The 16,517-nt window shown below is 52.5% G+C and overlaps 1 protein-coding gene across 1 annotated transcript; it reads right to left on the bottom strand.

Moving 5' to 3' along the window:
• Positions 1-1,286: 1,286 nt before the first annotated feature.
• On the bottom strand, positions 1,287-16,044 carry CFAP90 (cilia and flagella associated protein 90). Its single transcript, XM_045795949.2, has 3 exons — positions 15,859-16,044; positions 3,371-3,487; positions 1,287-1,753 (listed from the first exon to the last, which is right to left on the bottom strand). Exons 1-3 carry the CDS (start codon positions 16,006-16,008, stop codon positions 1,574-1,576), a joined length of 447 nt encoding a protein of 148 aa, XP_045651905.1. The 5' UTR covers positions 16,009-16,044; the 3' UTR covers positions 1,287-1,573.
• Positions 16,045-16,517: the final 473 nt, after the last annotated feature.

Genomic DNA, 16,517 nt, shown 5'->3' with positions numbered 1-16,517 from the left:
AACAAATTCTTTTAATACGTTTCTCTTTTATAGGGTGACTGGGCATTCATTCACTGGCTTTCAGTTGTAGAAGTGGTGATGCCAACGGAAATATGTTTAATTTCCCCCTGATGCCTTTCAAAACCTTGTCCAATTCACGGCCTGCTCTTTGAAAGTAGAAGGTTAAGGGAGTAGGATCTGACTTAAAGTAACTGAAAATAATTTAGTTTGACATAGATTTATTGTAGTCACTGTCAGATGAAGGCATTTCTTAGAGATGCCTTGTCTTGCTTGGTAGTCAAAACTGAAGAAAACGTAATTTATAAAAATTTCCTTATTTCCAAACTTGATATATTTTTTATTATATTATTATAATATAGCTTAAGGTACCCAAAGGCATCCCAAACAAACTACTGCTATGTGTTTGGGAGGAAAAATAATAAAAGGCACCACAAGTGAAAATTTAAAAAAATTTCAAAAGAATAAAGAAATACATAGGGGTCCCTAGGCCTGGAAATTGTCAACAATTCAGTGTCATATGTCCTTAGAGATTCAAAACAATAAAACCAGCCATGGGGGAATCAGGAATAAAACTAATTAGATCACCCGCCCATTAACCACTAAGCTGTGGGAAATTTAATTGCAATAGGTGAGGGATGATTTCTTTCAAGAGACCCACCCATTCATTAAATCACCGCCAATATCTTAATACTTGAATAAGTTTCAAATTCTCTCCAAAATAAACATTTCCAACTTGGGTTAGAAGCAGGTGTTTCCGAAGTGAAAACTACGCACACGAACAGTCCTAAGCCCCTCGTGTGCCTGCGTTCAGACCACTGATTCCCACACACACTCCTCACGGTTTGGAACTCCCACTTTGAAGAGAAGGAAAGGTGGGCTCCAATCCGTGAAATGGTGGGCTCTGTACCCATGCGGCTGGGAAAGCCAGGAGTCAGAATTTAACCCAAGTCCGTTGAACACCAAAGCCCAATCTCTTCCCATGACGTGTGCGAGGAGGGACGGCGGCATTGCTGGCCACAGAGGGCGCCCATCCCTACTAGGGTTTTGTCCTCAACTGTGCAAACTTCTGATACTTACAGCTCAGCGTTCTGGGGCGGGGGGAGCGTTGCAGGGTCTAGAGCCCAATTATTCCAAAAGGAGATCTCATTATATCTCCTCCTGGAGGAAGGGAAACTCAGTCAGCGGTGCTTTCCACAGCTGGTGAGAAACGGTGTGCATGCCCCTCCCGGGAGTGTCCCCTGGGGTCTGGCGAACCAGAGAAACAGTGAACAGAGTCACCGGACTGCTGTCAAGTGGGAACACTTTCCTTTTATTCAAGTGCTCACAGTGGATCAGTCTCTGGCATCATTTCAGCTGACGCGGTCCCGCGAGACGTTCGTCACATTAAAGGCCTTTGGCCAGGGTCTTCACCACGGCCACATGAGGGAAATGGGCTTCGAGGCCCGTCCCCCCACCATCCGGGCGAAAGCGGCTTCAGGCCGGCTCCCTGACCCAGTGAAGGGTGGGGGAGGGGCACGTAAGGCCCGGCACTGCCTGTCTGTGCCACCTCGCGGTCTAGGCCACAGCAGCGCCCTCAGGCTGGAGAAATGTGCCCAAAGCCAGGCGTCTTGATGCTGGGGATGTCGTTCTTCCTGTAGAAGTCAGCCTTCACGTGGTTGGCACGGCCGTGGTCCCGGTTCAGGGGCTCCACGGGCTGGTGTATGCGCCTCCCATAGACCGAGGACATCAGCACCCCCACGGGCCGCTGGCGCTCCTGTCCGGGGTCACCAGAACACATGGTCAGTTCACACCTCCGTGGTCACAAGACCTACCTTGTGTTCTGGAAGCTGTTTCTGCCTGGCTCACCCGCAGACTTGCGCACCTGCAACTTGCTCCCTCGGGCTTCTTAGTGCCGGGGGGGCCTCCTAAACTATGTCAGACCTGTCCCTTAGGCTCAGAGCCCCTCATTGTCCCCAAGTCCTTCACATCATTCAGAGGAAAGGCAAAGACTGCACCGGGCGCCAGGCGCCCTCTCGCTGCAGAGGGGTTGTGTTCTTTCTCCCTCCCTTCCCTCCCCCTGTCCTCCTCCTGCCTGCCTCTCTCCCCTCCCACCTTCTTGCTTTCCCAAAAACACATCTTTCCACCCCCCACCTTGTCATCTCCCTGCCCCCTATTTGCCTGGCACCATCTCCCCAGACCCCCTGGTCTGGATGCCCCGCTCATCTCCCCAGACCCCCACCTTCTCAGCCCCCCTCATCTCCCCAATCCCCTTCCCTCCCCAGCTCCCCAATCTCCTTTCAGTTTCCCCGTCCTCTTAAAAAGCCTTATTTCTCTGTGTACCACTTACCACTACCTGGAATTCAACTCCCTATATCTAGGACGTTTAGTTTTCTAGTTCCTTGTAGGAATGTCGGCTCTAATAGACAGGGACTTCTTTCTCACCCCTTCTCTGCTCAGTGCACATGGGAGGCACTCAGAATCTGGGGCTGGATACAGGTGTGCAGGCGTGTTCTTATGACAGGATAGCACTAGCCAAGTCACTGCCAACTTGGAATGAATCCACATAAACAAACAATAGGAGAACACCTAATGTCTGTGACTTAAGTAGTAATACCTCATAGTTCACCACTTAATGTCCCATCGAAATAAAGTTTCCCTGGAAGTGACATGGCGGCATTCTTAACAATAGCAGCCACGGGGGACAAATCCGCTGACCGAGAAAGAAATCCCAGCAGAAGCTCTTACATTCCGACCCCTGTGCATTGTAGAAAAGATGATATTTACTCAGCACCTGCCTCTTAACAAACATACTGTCCTCAGACCGGATTCCGTGCAGTGCCCCGAGCATGGAAAGGCACCAGGAGGGTCTCCCTGCTAAGGAGACACACAGCCTTCTCGCACGTGACACCTGCTGGGACGCCGACTTCCTCTCCCTGGGGACTGGGAGCTGCGCTCCTGCTGCTCACACCGCTGTGCGGCCAACCTCAGGCAGAGCTCTCCCTTCGGGAAAGTCGTGCAGACCTAGGGGAGGAGCTGCCCTGTACGTGCAGGTTTGAGGCTGGGACCTAAGCTAGAGAGGTTATTCTTGCAGATGTGGTCCTACCGCTGCCGCCGGGGTCCGTGGGAGAACCGTGACAGCCAGGACTCCGAAGCTAAGCAAAAACCTTTATCTGTTGAAAAGAACTTAGTTTTGCCTTCATTAAGTTGTTAACTAAACTAGCCAACAGAGTCATACAAACAAATCCACAGAGCAGGACAGGAGAGAGGGAGCTGGTAGCAGCTGAGTCTCAGCCCTGGGGGCGGCGCGGGAGAGGAGGGCCGCCCGCGGGAGTCGGAGCTGCGCACACAGTTCATGTGTTCGCACTTTGTCAACAGCCTGTCTTCACATTACCTCCTCGTTCACGTGAAGTCCCAGGCTTTTTGCATGTTCTCTGTCATCTCGGTGCAATTTCTGATTGTAGCCTGGGCTCTTGTGAAAAACACAGTCGTACAGGGAAATGATTCCTGTCTGGGAATAAAAAGAGAAAGACAGGCATGGGTTCACCAGACGGCCGAACTACGGAAATCCTCGTGGACCTTGGAAGCCAGGCTTCTCCCTGATGGACAGTGGAGATGTGCAGTTTGCTGTCTGCACTAAGTATGCGCTTGGGAACATCACCCCAGAGCAGACCCTCGATGACCAGAGCAGGTCCCCGAGAGCCCCAGCGAGGCGGGAACATCTCCATGGCTCTTTTTCTTCACCTCCTACAGATCCCTACTTGACCAAGGCACTTGACCCTCCCGCTTCTACGACTCCACCACTAGTGTGTACCTTAAAATAACAATCATCCACTTAATATGTGTTTTTCTCCTTCATTTCCACCTTTCTCATATTTCTTGAATTTTCTGCAATCAGCTCTTTAACCATAACTGAACACTGGGACAATATAACCAAACAGAAGTATCTGTAAGTTGCTAGCCAGCAGGTGGGCACCTAGTGCAAATCCCTCTCTGCGGAGACGGAAATATTTTCTTTAATCAGACGTGATAGCTCTCACGAATGTAATTCATGATGAATGGATAAATATATTTGCTATAAAATATATATATATATACATTTATAACACACACACAAACATCAGACAGATATAAAAAAGCTTTGATGTATTAGAAAATTATCCCATTAACAGCTTTCATCTGAAATATCTCCATATTTTTCATTCCAAATTCTCTTGATACAAAAATTAATCTGCCTTATCCGGTACCTAATAAAAGGAAAAGAAACCCATGTGTTAGCTCATCTTCAAACTTCATGTGTAAGTCAGGCCTTTGTGTTCCTCCAGCCAAGGGCCAGCCGCCCTGAATCCTCCAGCAGCAAACCGAGACACGCCGTCTCGCTGGCATTTGGGGGCACAGGGTATCTAGCCTGTGCCTGCTCGCCTGCTTGTCTTCTCCGCTAGTAATGCTAGAACATTTCCTCCAACTGCAGTCCGTGGAGGTAGGAGGTGAACAGTGAACAGGATGCGTGGCCTGGGCTTAGCCTGCTGGAGAACGTGGACCCGGGCTTAGCCTGCTGGAGAACGTGGACCCGGGCTTAGCCTGCTGGAGAACGTGGACCCGGGCTTAGCCTGCTGGAGAACGTGGCCCGGGCTTAGCCTGCTGGAGAACGTGGCCCGGGCTTAGCCTGCTGGAGAACGTGACCCGGGCTTAGCCTGCTGGAGAACGTGGACCCGGGCTTAGCCTGCTGGAGAACGTGGACCCGGGCTTAGCCTGCTGGAGAACGTGGACCCGGGCTTAGCCTGCTGGAGAACGTGGACCGCCCATTCTCGCCGACTGCGGGGCTCAGCGCGGCTGAGCAGTGGAAATGCCAGAGGGTGACGTGGCTTCAACCCCACCTTGATAATCCCTCCCAGGTCATCTGTCCTGTGCCAGACATGCCACTCCTGCTGGGGAAGTCGTGAAGATAGCTCAGACACACGGCCACCGTCCTGGTTGAGTTAACCATCTAGTAAGGAAAACAAGGCTAGCTTTTAGGGTTGTTTGAGGTTCTTAAGAATCCCAAGGGCAACACGCCTGCGGCACTTACTCACCTGCTTTGCCTAAGTTCAGAGTCACTCCCGGTGACTTAGGCAGGAGCCGTGGCTTTGGAGTCTGTACCCCGATGGCCATTTAATGTGATCACCTTGCAAGAGCTTTTTGTTGGCACTGTCCTCTGTCACCTACTGGGTTCCTGGTTCTGTTCAGGCGCTGGGTTGGCTGGCCCTGGGCTTAACATGTCCTGAAGGCCTCCTATAGTATAGCTCACACACCCAGGGTTAAAAAACAAAAAGCCCAAACCAGTCGGGTGGTGATACCTTATCCCACTTTGGGTACTATAAAAATCGGCTAGCGATTTGCGAAAAACAATAAACTTGGGTCTTCACGGCACATTAGCATCAAAAGTCAATTCTGGATGGATTAGAAAAACAAGTGAAAAAATCCATAAGGGACCTCCTACACATAAAAGCATTGGGGAAAATGTCACAAATATCAATCATTTTGGTTATATAAAAATCAGACATTTGATAATCAAATAAAATTAAGACTTTTTTTTAAAACCTGTAGGAAGGATAGAGAAATCTCAATATCTTGAACATACAGTGTGTAGGATGGCAGGATGTCCGCAGAAGCTGGGGGCATTGCCTGGGTACTCGCTTCTAGCCTGGAAAGGTTAGCACCCCTTGCAGCAAGCCTTTTTTGGGAAGCCACCAGGCCAGAGGGCCCTGCAGTGACCCAAGAGAGGCTCAAGTTCACCACTCACTCTGCCGAGATGGTGGGACATAAAAGCCCCGAAGGAGGGAACGCACCCTCTGCAAAGCGAGGCACCGAGTTACAAACGCTTCCTTTTGGGGTTCAGAGCAGAGCTACTGGCCCAGCCCGACTGAGGCCAGCAGGCCGACCCAGACAGCAATGAAATACCCCATAGCCCCCACACCAGACCCTCATGGTCATAATCTCGATGTCCCATTGTCACCAGAATCCCTCCTGGCCTGGCCGACCCTGTGAAGTGGGTGTGTTTCTCGGGGAGAACGGCTACAGTCTGCAACAGAAAGACCTGCCCCCCCAGGACTGAGCACCTGGGGGGAAGCTGCACCCTGAGAATGCTGGGCCACAGAAGAGGCTACCCTTGGCCAGCCTCAGTTCCCGCAGGGCTCCGTGTGGGTGACTGGCTGCGCCCGGGTCTGAGAGACAGCCCTGCCGGGGCGGGGGTGGGGGGGGGTCACCCACGGCAGTGGCAGCTGCTGGGCTTGTGCTGTCCTCCTGTGCAGGTGTTCCCACTCCGGCCTGACCCTCCTGAGCTGAGTCAGCCCCCTGGGGTCCTGGACTTGTGCTGGAGACAGACTCCGGAACAGAATGAGAAAACCACCACTGGGATCTGAACGAGGGAGGCAAGGTTCCTTCACTTCTTCCCTCCGCGGGAGAAGCCCACTGTGATGTGCGGCTTTACAGAACACTGCCCGTCTCCCCTCACTCTCACTAGGTCTCCTAAACACTCCTAAAACACTCCTTAGAAGCAGCACTGTGGGGCGCCTCAGTGGCTCCGTCGGTCAAGCGTCTGACTCTTGATTTTGGCTCAGGTCATGATCTCAGGGTCGTGGGATCCAGCCCCGATTTGGGCTCCGGGCTCAGGGGAGATTTCTCTCCCTCTCCCTCTGCCCCTCCCCCAACTCATGCTCACTCTAAATAAATAAATAAATAAATAAATAAATAAATATCTTTGAAAAAGCAGCAGCAGCGCTATGAGAAGCGGGGTCAGTTACGGAGAGCTGACCTAGCTGGCCACATGCTAACGCAGGCTTTATGCGGGATCTCACTGCACCAGGGCGAGAACAGAGTCTCCCTGCTTTGCCGGGACTTTGCATATTTACCACTTTCCAGAGTAAAAACAAATTTTTCTATCACTGAAAAATAAGGGGGGATCCCCTCATCAGGCAGGCCGCCTCTCTTAGCAAGGTGACTGTCCCTTTCCAACACCTAATCAGACCGAAAATCTGTCTTCCTGAATGTTCATTATTAATCTTTCTTCTTTCTTTTTGTCTTTCATTCCTTCCTGGTTTGAAGCAAAATCGCACTAATAAAAACCAACCTGGATTTAGATGCTGCTTTCATAAAATAGAGCTTCTGGGTTTACTGGTATTTTGCTATTAAAATCTCTCAAGAGATTTCCTCTCACACACATATCGTTGGTTTTAAAAAACAAAGCAAAACGAGCCCATTTATTTTCTCTCTTGTGATCTCCCTTTGTCCCTTTGCTTTTCGAGTATTGTTAAAATGTCGCGTGGTCTCATTCTGGGCGTGGGGTCTGATTACTTGCTTTCAGTTCCCGCATGGTGACCTCTACTCCTAACACTGAGAATAATGCCTCGGTGGCCCTGGGCCAATGCTGACAGTAGAGTGGAGACCTTCACTTTTCAACCACCAAAGCCCATTGCTCTAACCATCAGACAAGGCACCCAGCTAGGGCCGGAATAGGGACAGAAATAAGGAGTCCCCGTCTTAGAGGAGACCACATGCTGAGAACGGAAATAAACTCATTAATTAAACAATTCAAGGTGATACCCATGGGTTAACAGAGGTATGCCCAGTGTACAGTGGCACCAGAGATGAAGAATGGGCATCTGCCTGGGCTTGGGCATGAAGTCCGCGCGGCTGCTGTCGGCCTGGCAGGGGCTGCCCCCACCGCTGTGGCCAGAGCCCCAGGGAAGTCCCTCCCTGGGTGTTACCGGTGGATTTGCATCCTCCAAAAAATGCATACGTTGAAGTCCTAACCCACAGGATCTCAGAAGGAGATTTAGAAATAAGGACGCTGAGGATGTAATTGGTTAAGGTGAGGTCATACCGGGGTAGGGTGGGCCCCTCATCCCATAGCACTGGTGTCCTTCCTTAAAAAGTTCAGAAACCGACACAGACACACAGAGAGAGATGTGAGGAGACACAGAGAGAAGAGGGCCATCTACAGCCAAAGGGGAGAGGCCTGGAGCAGACTCTCCCTCAGGGCCTCCAAAGGAACCAACCTTGTCCACACCTTGAGGAGACAATAACTTTCTGTTGCTTAAGCCCCTGGTCTGTCGTACTTTGTTACGGCAGGTCTAACGCACACACTTGTACTTGGTAGCGAGCAATAGTGATCTTTTGAACAATGGAAAGTAAGCATGGAGCTAAAGCAGTTCGCTCCAGGTAAACTGAGTCAGGAGACCGTTCAACCCAGACAACCGGGTTGGTCGACATCACCAATATTCAATCTGCCTCTACTCCTGACTCCACAGAGGGTTAATCTCCTTTGCTCCTTTGGGCGAATGAAGCCACGTGACCAGTTCTCAGCACTGAGCTAGGAGTGGGGGTGACCTGGGACTCCAGGCAGAAGCCTGTGGGGACCCCTGAAGCTTCCCGTGAGGTGTTAGCAACTTTAATGGCGGTCGCTGAGTGACTGCTTGGGCAGAGCCATCGCTGGGATCCCCGTTGGACATTTAACATGAGAAAGAAGATTTATTTGGGGCCCTGAGACTTTGGAGGCTGTTGGTGATGGCAGCCTGACCCTGTTTCTCATGCGTGAAGCAAGCAGGTGCCCGAGGAAGGCCTGGCTTCCCCCAGCCTACAAGGGCGCATCTGTGGGTCGTGCACTTCTGTGCCCAGTGCCCCCCAAAGAGGTTACACGCACTCTCACACCAGTAGCAGGGGTAAGATCTCCAGCAAATCGAGACCCCAGTCCTTTCTTCTCTCCTCTCTCTCAGATCGTTTAAATACAAATGTGCTGTCCACTGTCCGTTCAAACCAGGTAATAAGAAAAAGGAAATTGATGCATTTTTCCCATGGTACTGGGGCAGGGGTAGTATTATGTGCTCAGTGTTTATTCTCTTCTGGAATAAACAGAAGACTGCAATCGCCAGGTGTCCTCACAGTTAGGCTGGGGCCGGCGATGGGCTCTGGCAAAGAACTGTGGCAGAAGCCAGTGGGCATCACCTTCTAGGTGATGGTCCATAAGAGCCCTCATGTGACCTCCATGCTCTCTACCCTTGCTCTTTGGCCAGCAAGTTCAGAGGACCCAATAGAGGAATGCAAGTTCCCAAAGATCAGCACGTCTGGAATGACTAAAAAGGAGAAGCCTGGTTTCCCAAGTTACTGTATTAAGAAAGGTGGGCAGGAAAAACACACATGAAGAAAGAAACATGCTGCCATCATGTTACGTTTGTATGCACAAGGCCAGTGGTGTGATTATGTTAACAGGCTGCTCTCTGGACAAAAAAGACCTGATTTGTAGCATTTGCTAATTTCCGCAGTAGAAATACTCTCACGGCGGCTGATTATCAGGCTTCCAACTGAACACAGAGTTCAGACGACATGTTAAAATGTACGAGCAGACTCTGACACACCACTGGTTAAGACTCTCAGGGTTCAGGGTCTGTTTGTTTCCACACACATCCCAGCCACCTGGACCGAAACGGTAATCTCTTCGTGGGCACAGTCCCGTTACCTCTCACCTGGAGGCTTTCAGGCACTGCCTGTCCAGTGTGTGACCTACTTTCAAAAGTGAAAAGTCTCAAGGTGACCCAAAAGGGTTGCCTTTGATTCATAGGGGCCTCATTTTTACTTCTGGTAAGTCTAGTGCTTCTCCCTGGGGTGGGGGGTGGGGGTCCAGCAGTATGTGAAGCTTAATGAGGACATTTTCATTAATTCTAACATCATTCAAAATTCCATTCTCAGAAGGACTGTAGCTGGTCAAGGACATATTGTTAGCTCTTAAAAGGACAATACTCAGCTCTTCTCTTTGGTTCCTCTGTGGCAAAGATTCTGTCTCCTCTCCTGATGCATTAAGATCACAAGTTTCAGAAATGGTTGTATCTTTTCCAATAATCTGAAAGTTTTATCAGTTTAATAAGAATCTCTCATAAGCAGCCTTGTTAAGGAGTTTCTTTCGCTACGGATCTGTTGCTGGCAGTGCTGCCCAAAACCAGAGCCCTGAAACCTGCGCCTTTACCCCTGAGTCTAGGTGAACAAACGCCTGCGTTTGATCTCGTGGGTGTTTCCTACTGGAGGTGTCTCTGAGTCGGGGGTCTGCGCACCTTGTCGCCAAGAGGAGACTCAGAGCCCTTGTTCCTGCTTCCACTGACACCAGCCACCCCCACGGCCACCGCCCCCCAGCTATTCACATCACAGAAGAAAGGGTGAGCCAAATGTATTGGGGATAATGCCATTCCTTTTCCTGTGTCACTGTGCCCCTTACAAGGGGATGACTTTGAAACAAATGCCTAAGATATGGTGTTCCGTGAAAAGCGCAGGCTGCAAATACGTATGCATGGTTGTGTGACCTGCGCGTAAACACGTTCTTGTGCACGTTAGACACACACCACCACGTTCACATGCGTGCAGTGGGCAACGCGCCGCGTGCTCGCTCCAGCTGCTTCGGTCCATATGAAAGACTTCTGCTAGAAGGAGATGCACGGCCTCTCCCCTCACCCCTTCCTCCCTCCCTGGGGTGACCTGCCCCTTGCTGAGCCCTACCTGCTCTGGAGGAAGACGTTCGGCCCCACCCCCCACCCACGGTCCTGCAGTTTTCCGCGGCAGGTCACTGGATGGGAAAGATGCAGCTAGACGTCTTCAGGAGAAGCAACACCGTCCACTCCCATGTTGGTCCCCGAAGAGCTGAGCAAGGCCAAGGAAAACCCAGGCAGCAGAGAACGTCACACGGAACCTCTGTTTAGTCTAAGAGGTAGGTCAGTGACTTCTCCTCGTTTAAATCAACTTTGCATCCGTTCCTGCTGCCTCCTTCATTCACTGCAGCCGGTACTTACAAAGCGCCCACGGTGAGACAGGCCTGTTGAGATTGCTCAGGACGGAGCAGTGATGACAATAACCCCGTCCTCGTGAGCTCAGACTGCAGTGGGAGAAACAAGCAGCAAGAGAACTACGTAAAACGTTCAGTCGGGTGGTACTAAAACGTGCCCAGGAGGAAAAACGGGCAGGGAGGGGGACAGAAACGTCAGTGGAGGCTGTTCATAATTTCGTTCAGCAGACACACTCATTTTTACTGCACGGCATGTGGGTGCAAGGGTCTGCAAGGCACACCAGCACTGGAGCTCACCTCTCCTCCAGAGCCCCCAGGAGCGGCTGTGTGTGCGTGCAGGTTTGCTCGGGGCCTGAGGGCGAAGAGGCTCCATCTAGGAGGGGGCTGGGCAAGGGGGCTCGTACTGAACACCTCCTGGACACTGGACGTAGGCCCAGGCCCGCCGGAGACTCCCCTGTGCACCTGCGGACAGTCAACATGCCTTGCTTTATCTACAAAGTGCCTGGCTGCCTTGGGGAAAGGGCAGTTCTCTGGTCAGGAGGGTCAAGAAACAGCCCCTCGGCGCCCTGCCTCCACCACACACTGAGAAGGAAAGTGGGCTCCTCTCACTAAAGCTAGGGTGAGGCTTTCTGAGCCGAGCTTCACTCGAGACAGAGCAATCCACAATCCGGCGGATTGTGACGGAAAGCATATTCTAAAACCATCTAAGAATTCTTTTTTTAATGTAGCTCTTAGACTTTGAGAAATTTAATAAAATCCTTCATAAAAGAGCATTGTCCTCTGACTTAGCTTTTCCATTTCAGTGGCAGAAATGTTGCACAAGGCAGAGGGGAAAGAAGTAATTTAAGAACATCATTGAACTGAATCTGTCCTTTCGGCCACTGGCACAATGTTTTATAGGAAAAGCCCACGCTGCTAGAGCCCCGTCGGGGGCAGGACGGGACGCGACCACATTTTAGCTAGCAGCTTGAGATGACAAGTTTGTCTCAGGATCCAAGGCATTACTGGGGCTTTAAATAAGTGTGCTGCATTGAGAGCCTTAACTTTGGGCTCTCCCACAGGAGACCCCTTAGATCAGAAGCCACCAGCATGACACTCAGGTTCCCTGCCTCGCCTGTACGTCTCTGACAGCAAACAAGGGATCTAAGACCCTGGCTGGAAACTAGCCTTCCGTGAAAGGAAACTCAAATGATCACTAACAAAAGCAAATAGTAATAATCATAGCCCTACTTACATGGGACTTACTATGTGCCATTTTATACCCGTGAATTAAAGTAATTCTCATAATCGCTCCATGAAGCTGGCACTGTTTCAGAGATGGGCAGTGTGACGGAGGGTTTGTGACTTGGGCAGTCTGCACAGCTGGGAACATGGGGCCAAGACTCGTTGGCCTGTGCTACTAACTGATCGCTAAGTGTGTCCCACGGTAACTGACTTAAGAGCGAATTCTGCCATGTTTCTTCTCAGCTTTGGGTACGGCCTGGATTTACAGTTAACTGAGGGGCAGCTAAACCCTCCAGCAAATTTGTGATACCAAGTTCATCCTCTTCAGGCCAAATGATCTCACGGAAGAGAATCAGCTGCTGCAGTCCCCCCGCTGATTAGATCCTAGTTCATGTAATCCCCAGGGGTTATTACCATTGGTGGCTCTCCTGCAAATGTGCTTTGAAATGCCTTTTGTTTTCTTGCTGCTTTTAAGGCTCTTTTATTTAGGTGTTAATATTTCTGCTACATCACTGTCTTTTGTGTGACACTAAGGACTTCAGGATTTGAATTTCCCTGTGACCCCAGTTATCAAAACTGTACCGAATTTTTTTTCATAAAATGTTTTTTATTCATTCCTTCTAAGGCCCATTCCTACCTTCCAGGGACAGTAATATATCAGAGCAGGGCTTAGCAAACATTTTGTGTAAAGAGACAGTCACTGTTTTAGGCTTTCAGGTCACATGGTTTCCTGTCGCAACTACTCAACTCCAGGGGTAGCCATAGATAATACTAAATGAATGAGCATGGGACCGTGTTCTAATAAAGCTTTATTAAAACAAGCAGTGGGCCAGATTTGGCCCAAGGGCCTTTGTGTGCACACCTCTGAATTAGAGGGGCATACTTCTTGCCTACTCCCGATTTCCTTCCAAGTACAGAGCCGTGGGCACCTCAAACCTCAGGCATCTCTCTGCGTCTTGGCCCCAGAAAGGAAGAGCCATGTATCAGATTGGTAAATTTGGGAAGAATAAACTGGACCTGCCATGTCCAACTCTGCTCTTTTCCTGTTGGCAGTACCTGGCCCACAGGGGGTGGGGGGTCAGCTCTGCTTTTTCTGGGGCCCACAGCCACAGCGGCCGGGTGGGTAAATCTGATTCAGAGCTTCAGTGTCCGCAACCCATTTTAGCCCAGAGCCCTTAGCAAGAACCTGAAACCTGGCTTTTCTCTCTGATAAATATGTATCTTGACCCCCATCTGTTTTAGTCTCTTATTTCTCAATAGTCTCAAAGTGGTACTTAACAGGACTCCTCAAAGGTACACATAAAATGATGTATATGGGAATTTTTTCATTTTGTCAGGAAGCCAGACAAAATTTATGTTCTCTCAATAAAACAGCATAGACCAACTTAAAACATCGAGATTCCCGGCCTTTTGGCTGGTTCTCTCGTGCTGGGCAGGAATGCTCTGCATGAATCATCAACTGGCAAGGATACAGGCTTTGCATGCTTAAATTGTAAAATTCACTTAATAAATGAAATTATTTACAGATAAAAGCTCTTTCAAAACATATTGCTCATGGGAGGAAAAAAATATGAGGTCCATCGTGGCAACGAGGTGGGGCACCATTGCTCTAAATCTCCCCAGTGCTAACACCTGCTGGATTTTCACGCGTAGGAGCAGAGCCACAGGGGCTGCAAAGACGGGTGCTGCGGACACCCCCTTTCTTCCTTCTGTCCTTCCGTATTGCTCAAAGCCAAACAGAGGGGTGCTAACAGATATGAGACCCTCCTGGCCGAGGTTCATGTGTTAGCTTGCTCGGGCTGCTGAAACGAAGCACCCGGACTGGGGGCGGGGGTTAAACAAGAGAAATGTACTGTCTCACAGTTCTGATGGCCGGAACTCTGAGATCAAGGTGTCCACAGGTTCTTTCCTCCCGAGGGCCGTGAGCGAAGAAGCTGTTCCCAGCCTCTCTCCTTGGCTTGTAGAAGGCCATCTTTTCCCTGTCTATTCTCACCCTCTTCAGTCCATGCGTGTCTGTCTCTGGGTCCAAATTTCCCCTTTTCATAAGGACACCGGTCATACTGGATGCCCCCCCCATGACCTCACTTTAGTTGGCTTTGCTCCATAAAGACCCTGTCTCCAAATAAAGTCACATTCTGAGGTGCTTGGGATGAGGGCCCTAACATGAGAATTTTAGGGGGATACAATTCAACCCGTAACGATCATTTCAACTAGGAAGCGCTGCTTCTGCTTGTAAGGCTAAGCTCCACGACGTTCTCTTACATTTCACTGGTGGCAAGTCCCCCAATGTGTGCTGACCTGATCTGAATGGGGATTCATCTGGGCTCTAGGGCTTGTGGGTGGGGAGGAGGAAAGGAAAGGAAGGATGCATTCTGTGGGAGTACCTCACACATCAATGAGGGAAAGACCTCCTTCCTCCCACGCACGTGGCTTACCTCTACCCTCCCTGAGCCACTCACTGTCTCTGCAGGCTGAGCATCCTTTGAATAATGATGCCCCTGCACCCCGAACCCCGAGACGCACTGGAGACATTTAGGGAAGATGGCTGGACGAAAGGAGTAGAGGACTCCTGACAAGTTCTGAATTTGCTTCTCTTCCTTTGCTTCTCGCAAAACGGCCTTCACAGACCAGCAGCTTTTCCCCACGAGGCCCGTGTGCCTGCTGGAGCCAGGCCAGCATCTAATGAGGGCTCCCTGCCCTGCTCTCCCTGCAGGCGGCTGTCCAGATCTGCCCCCTGGTCACCTTCGGTTTGCAGGAGGGCTCTCCACGGGTTTCTGTACCGGGGACTTTCTGGGCACAGTCACTGCAGTGAGGGCTGTCAGGTGGACCCCAGAGGGAGTCCTGCCTCCAACTGCTGGGCAGCCTTGGCGCTCCCGAGACCCTCCTTCAGATCCAGGGCAGAGCGGTCACCTTGTTGCTCCTGGTAGTTGTTCTGGAAGCCCAGGGGCTCCCAAGCCCTTCCCTTAAGAACACTTGACCCTACCCCCCCCCCCCAAATAGCTCAGGACACAGGGCTGAGCATCTCTCACCCCACCCTACCCTGTATGCCCTAACCCCAGCGCCTCATTCCAGCTGAGCATACCCCCCACCCCAACACACGCACACGCGCGCGCGCGCACACACACACACACACACACACACACACACAGGGCTCAGCCCCTGCCCATGCTCTAGGTGAGGGGAAGGTCCACCTTACTCTTGAGGTCGTGGTAGCTGTACTCTTTGGGGTCTAGGTGCCCCCGGAGGAAGGCCTCTCTCCCACCTTCCTTCCCCCTGATTAACCTGTCTCCCCGCCCCGCCCCTGCGCCCTCACAGGCTGTGCAGACCTGCACCGGCCCCCACCCTTCACCCTCCACCCCCCTCACAGTCCTGCCCCGAGTCCCACGCCAGAGCTGCAGCCCAGACCCTCGGACTGCCCCAAAATGTAGCCCCGGCCTGCAACCCCGCCCCATCCACCCTCCCCTGGCCTTCTCCCCAGCCTTGGTCCCCGGCAGTGAGGCACCCAGCCCCACTAAGCCACAGGACGGCCTCATCCCCCATCCCGCCTCTCCTCCAGTGCCCTCCGGGCTCTGCAGCTCCACCGCCTCCCCCCTCCCCTCCAGCCCCTCCCCGGCAGCAAAGCCCCGCCCCCATCCTGTCTCTCCTCTAGCCCCCTCCCCGGCTCTGAAGCCCCGGCCCCATCCCCTCTACCTCCCCCCACCCCTCCCTGGCAGTGACGCCCCGCCCTTATTTCCCCCCACACCCCCACACCCCCCGTCCTCCGGCCCCCACCCCGGTCCTCCGGCCCCCGCCCAGCTCGGCTGCCCCTCCCGCCCCCGCGCCCAGCCTCGCAGCCCCTCCCCCGGGCGGCTCACCCGGCCCTGGCGGTAGTAGTAACTGTGCTCCTTGGGGTCCAGGCGCCGCGGCGGGATGTAGCTGAAGGCGGACAGCGCCGAGAGGGGCGGCGGCCGGGGCTTGCCCCGCAGCGTGGCGGCGGTGATCTCCTCCTCTTCGTCGTCCTCCATGTCACCCCGGTCCAGCGGCCCCGCGCCCGCCGAGGTCGGGCCCAGTCTGCCCGCCGCAGGCCACCCGGCGCCCGCGTTCGGCGTCGCCTAGAAACGGCGCCGCGCGACGCCAGCCTGGGCCCCGCGGCGGGGCGGGGAGTGGACCCACTCCCACTTCCCGCTGCCCCTGCACCGCTCAGCCCTCTTCCCCTCCTCCTCCCGGCACCTCGGGCGCATTCCCTGGTGTTTCCTTGGGGATGCGTCCTCAGAGCCCCAGCTGCAGAAGCGGCTGCGTCGGGGTTCCGGGTGGGAGATGCCCCCGGGATCAGCACCTCCCAACCTGCTGACCCTTCTCCACGCCGCGTCGGTTCGCTCACGGGCAGACCACCTGTTCGCGGGGCAGTTCCTGACCGCGCACCTACTGGGAGCCGGCGTTGGAGGCGCGTCCTTGAACCGAGCCGCGGGTTTCCGCGGTAGAAGGGGAAAAGACAACGTAAAGAGGGTCTAGAGAAGCGCCCCCCAATGGGAAC

This window comes from Ursus americanus, chromosome 15 (genome assembly GCF_024610735.1).
Source record: "Ursus americanus isolate L20-20 chromosome 15, mUrsAme1.1.p, whole genome shotgun sequence".
NCBI lineage: Eukaryota > Metazoa > Chordata > Mammalia > Carnivora > Ursidae > Ursus > Ursus americanus.
This window is presented reverse-complemented; position numbering and strand designations above follow the sequence as displayed.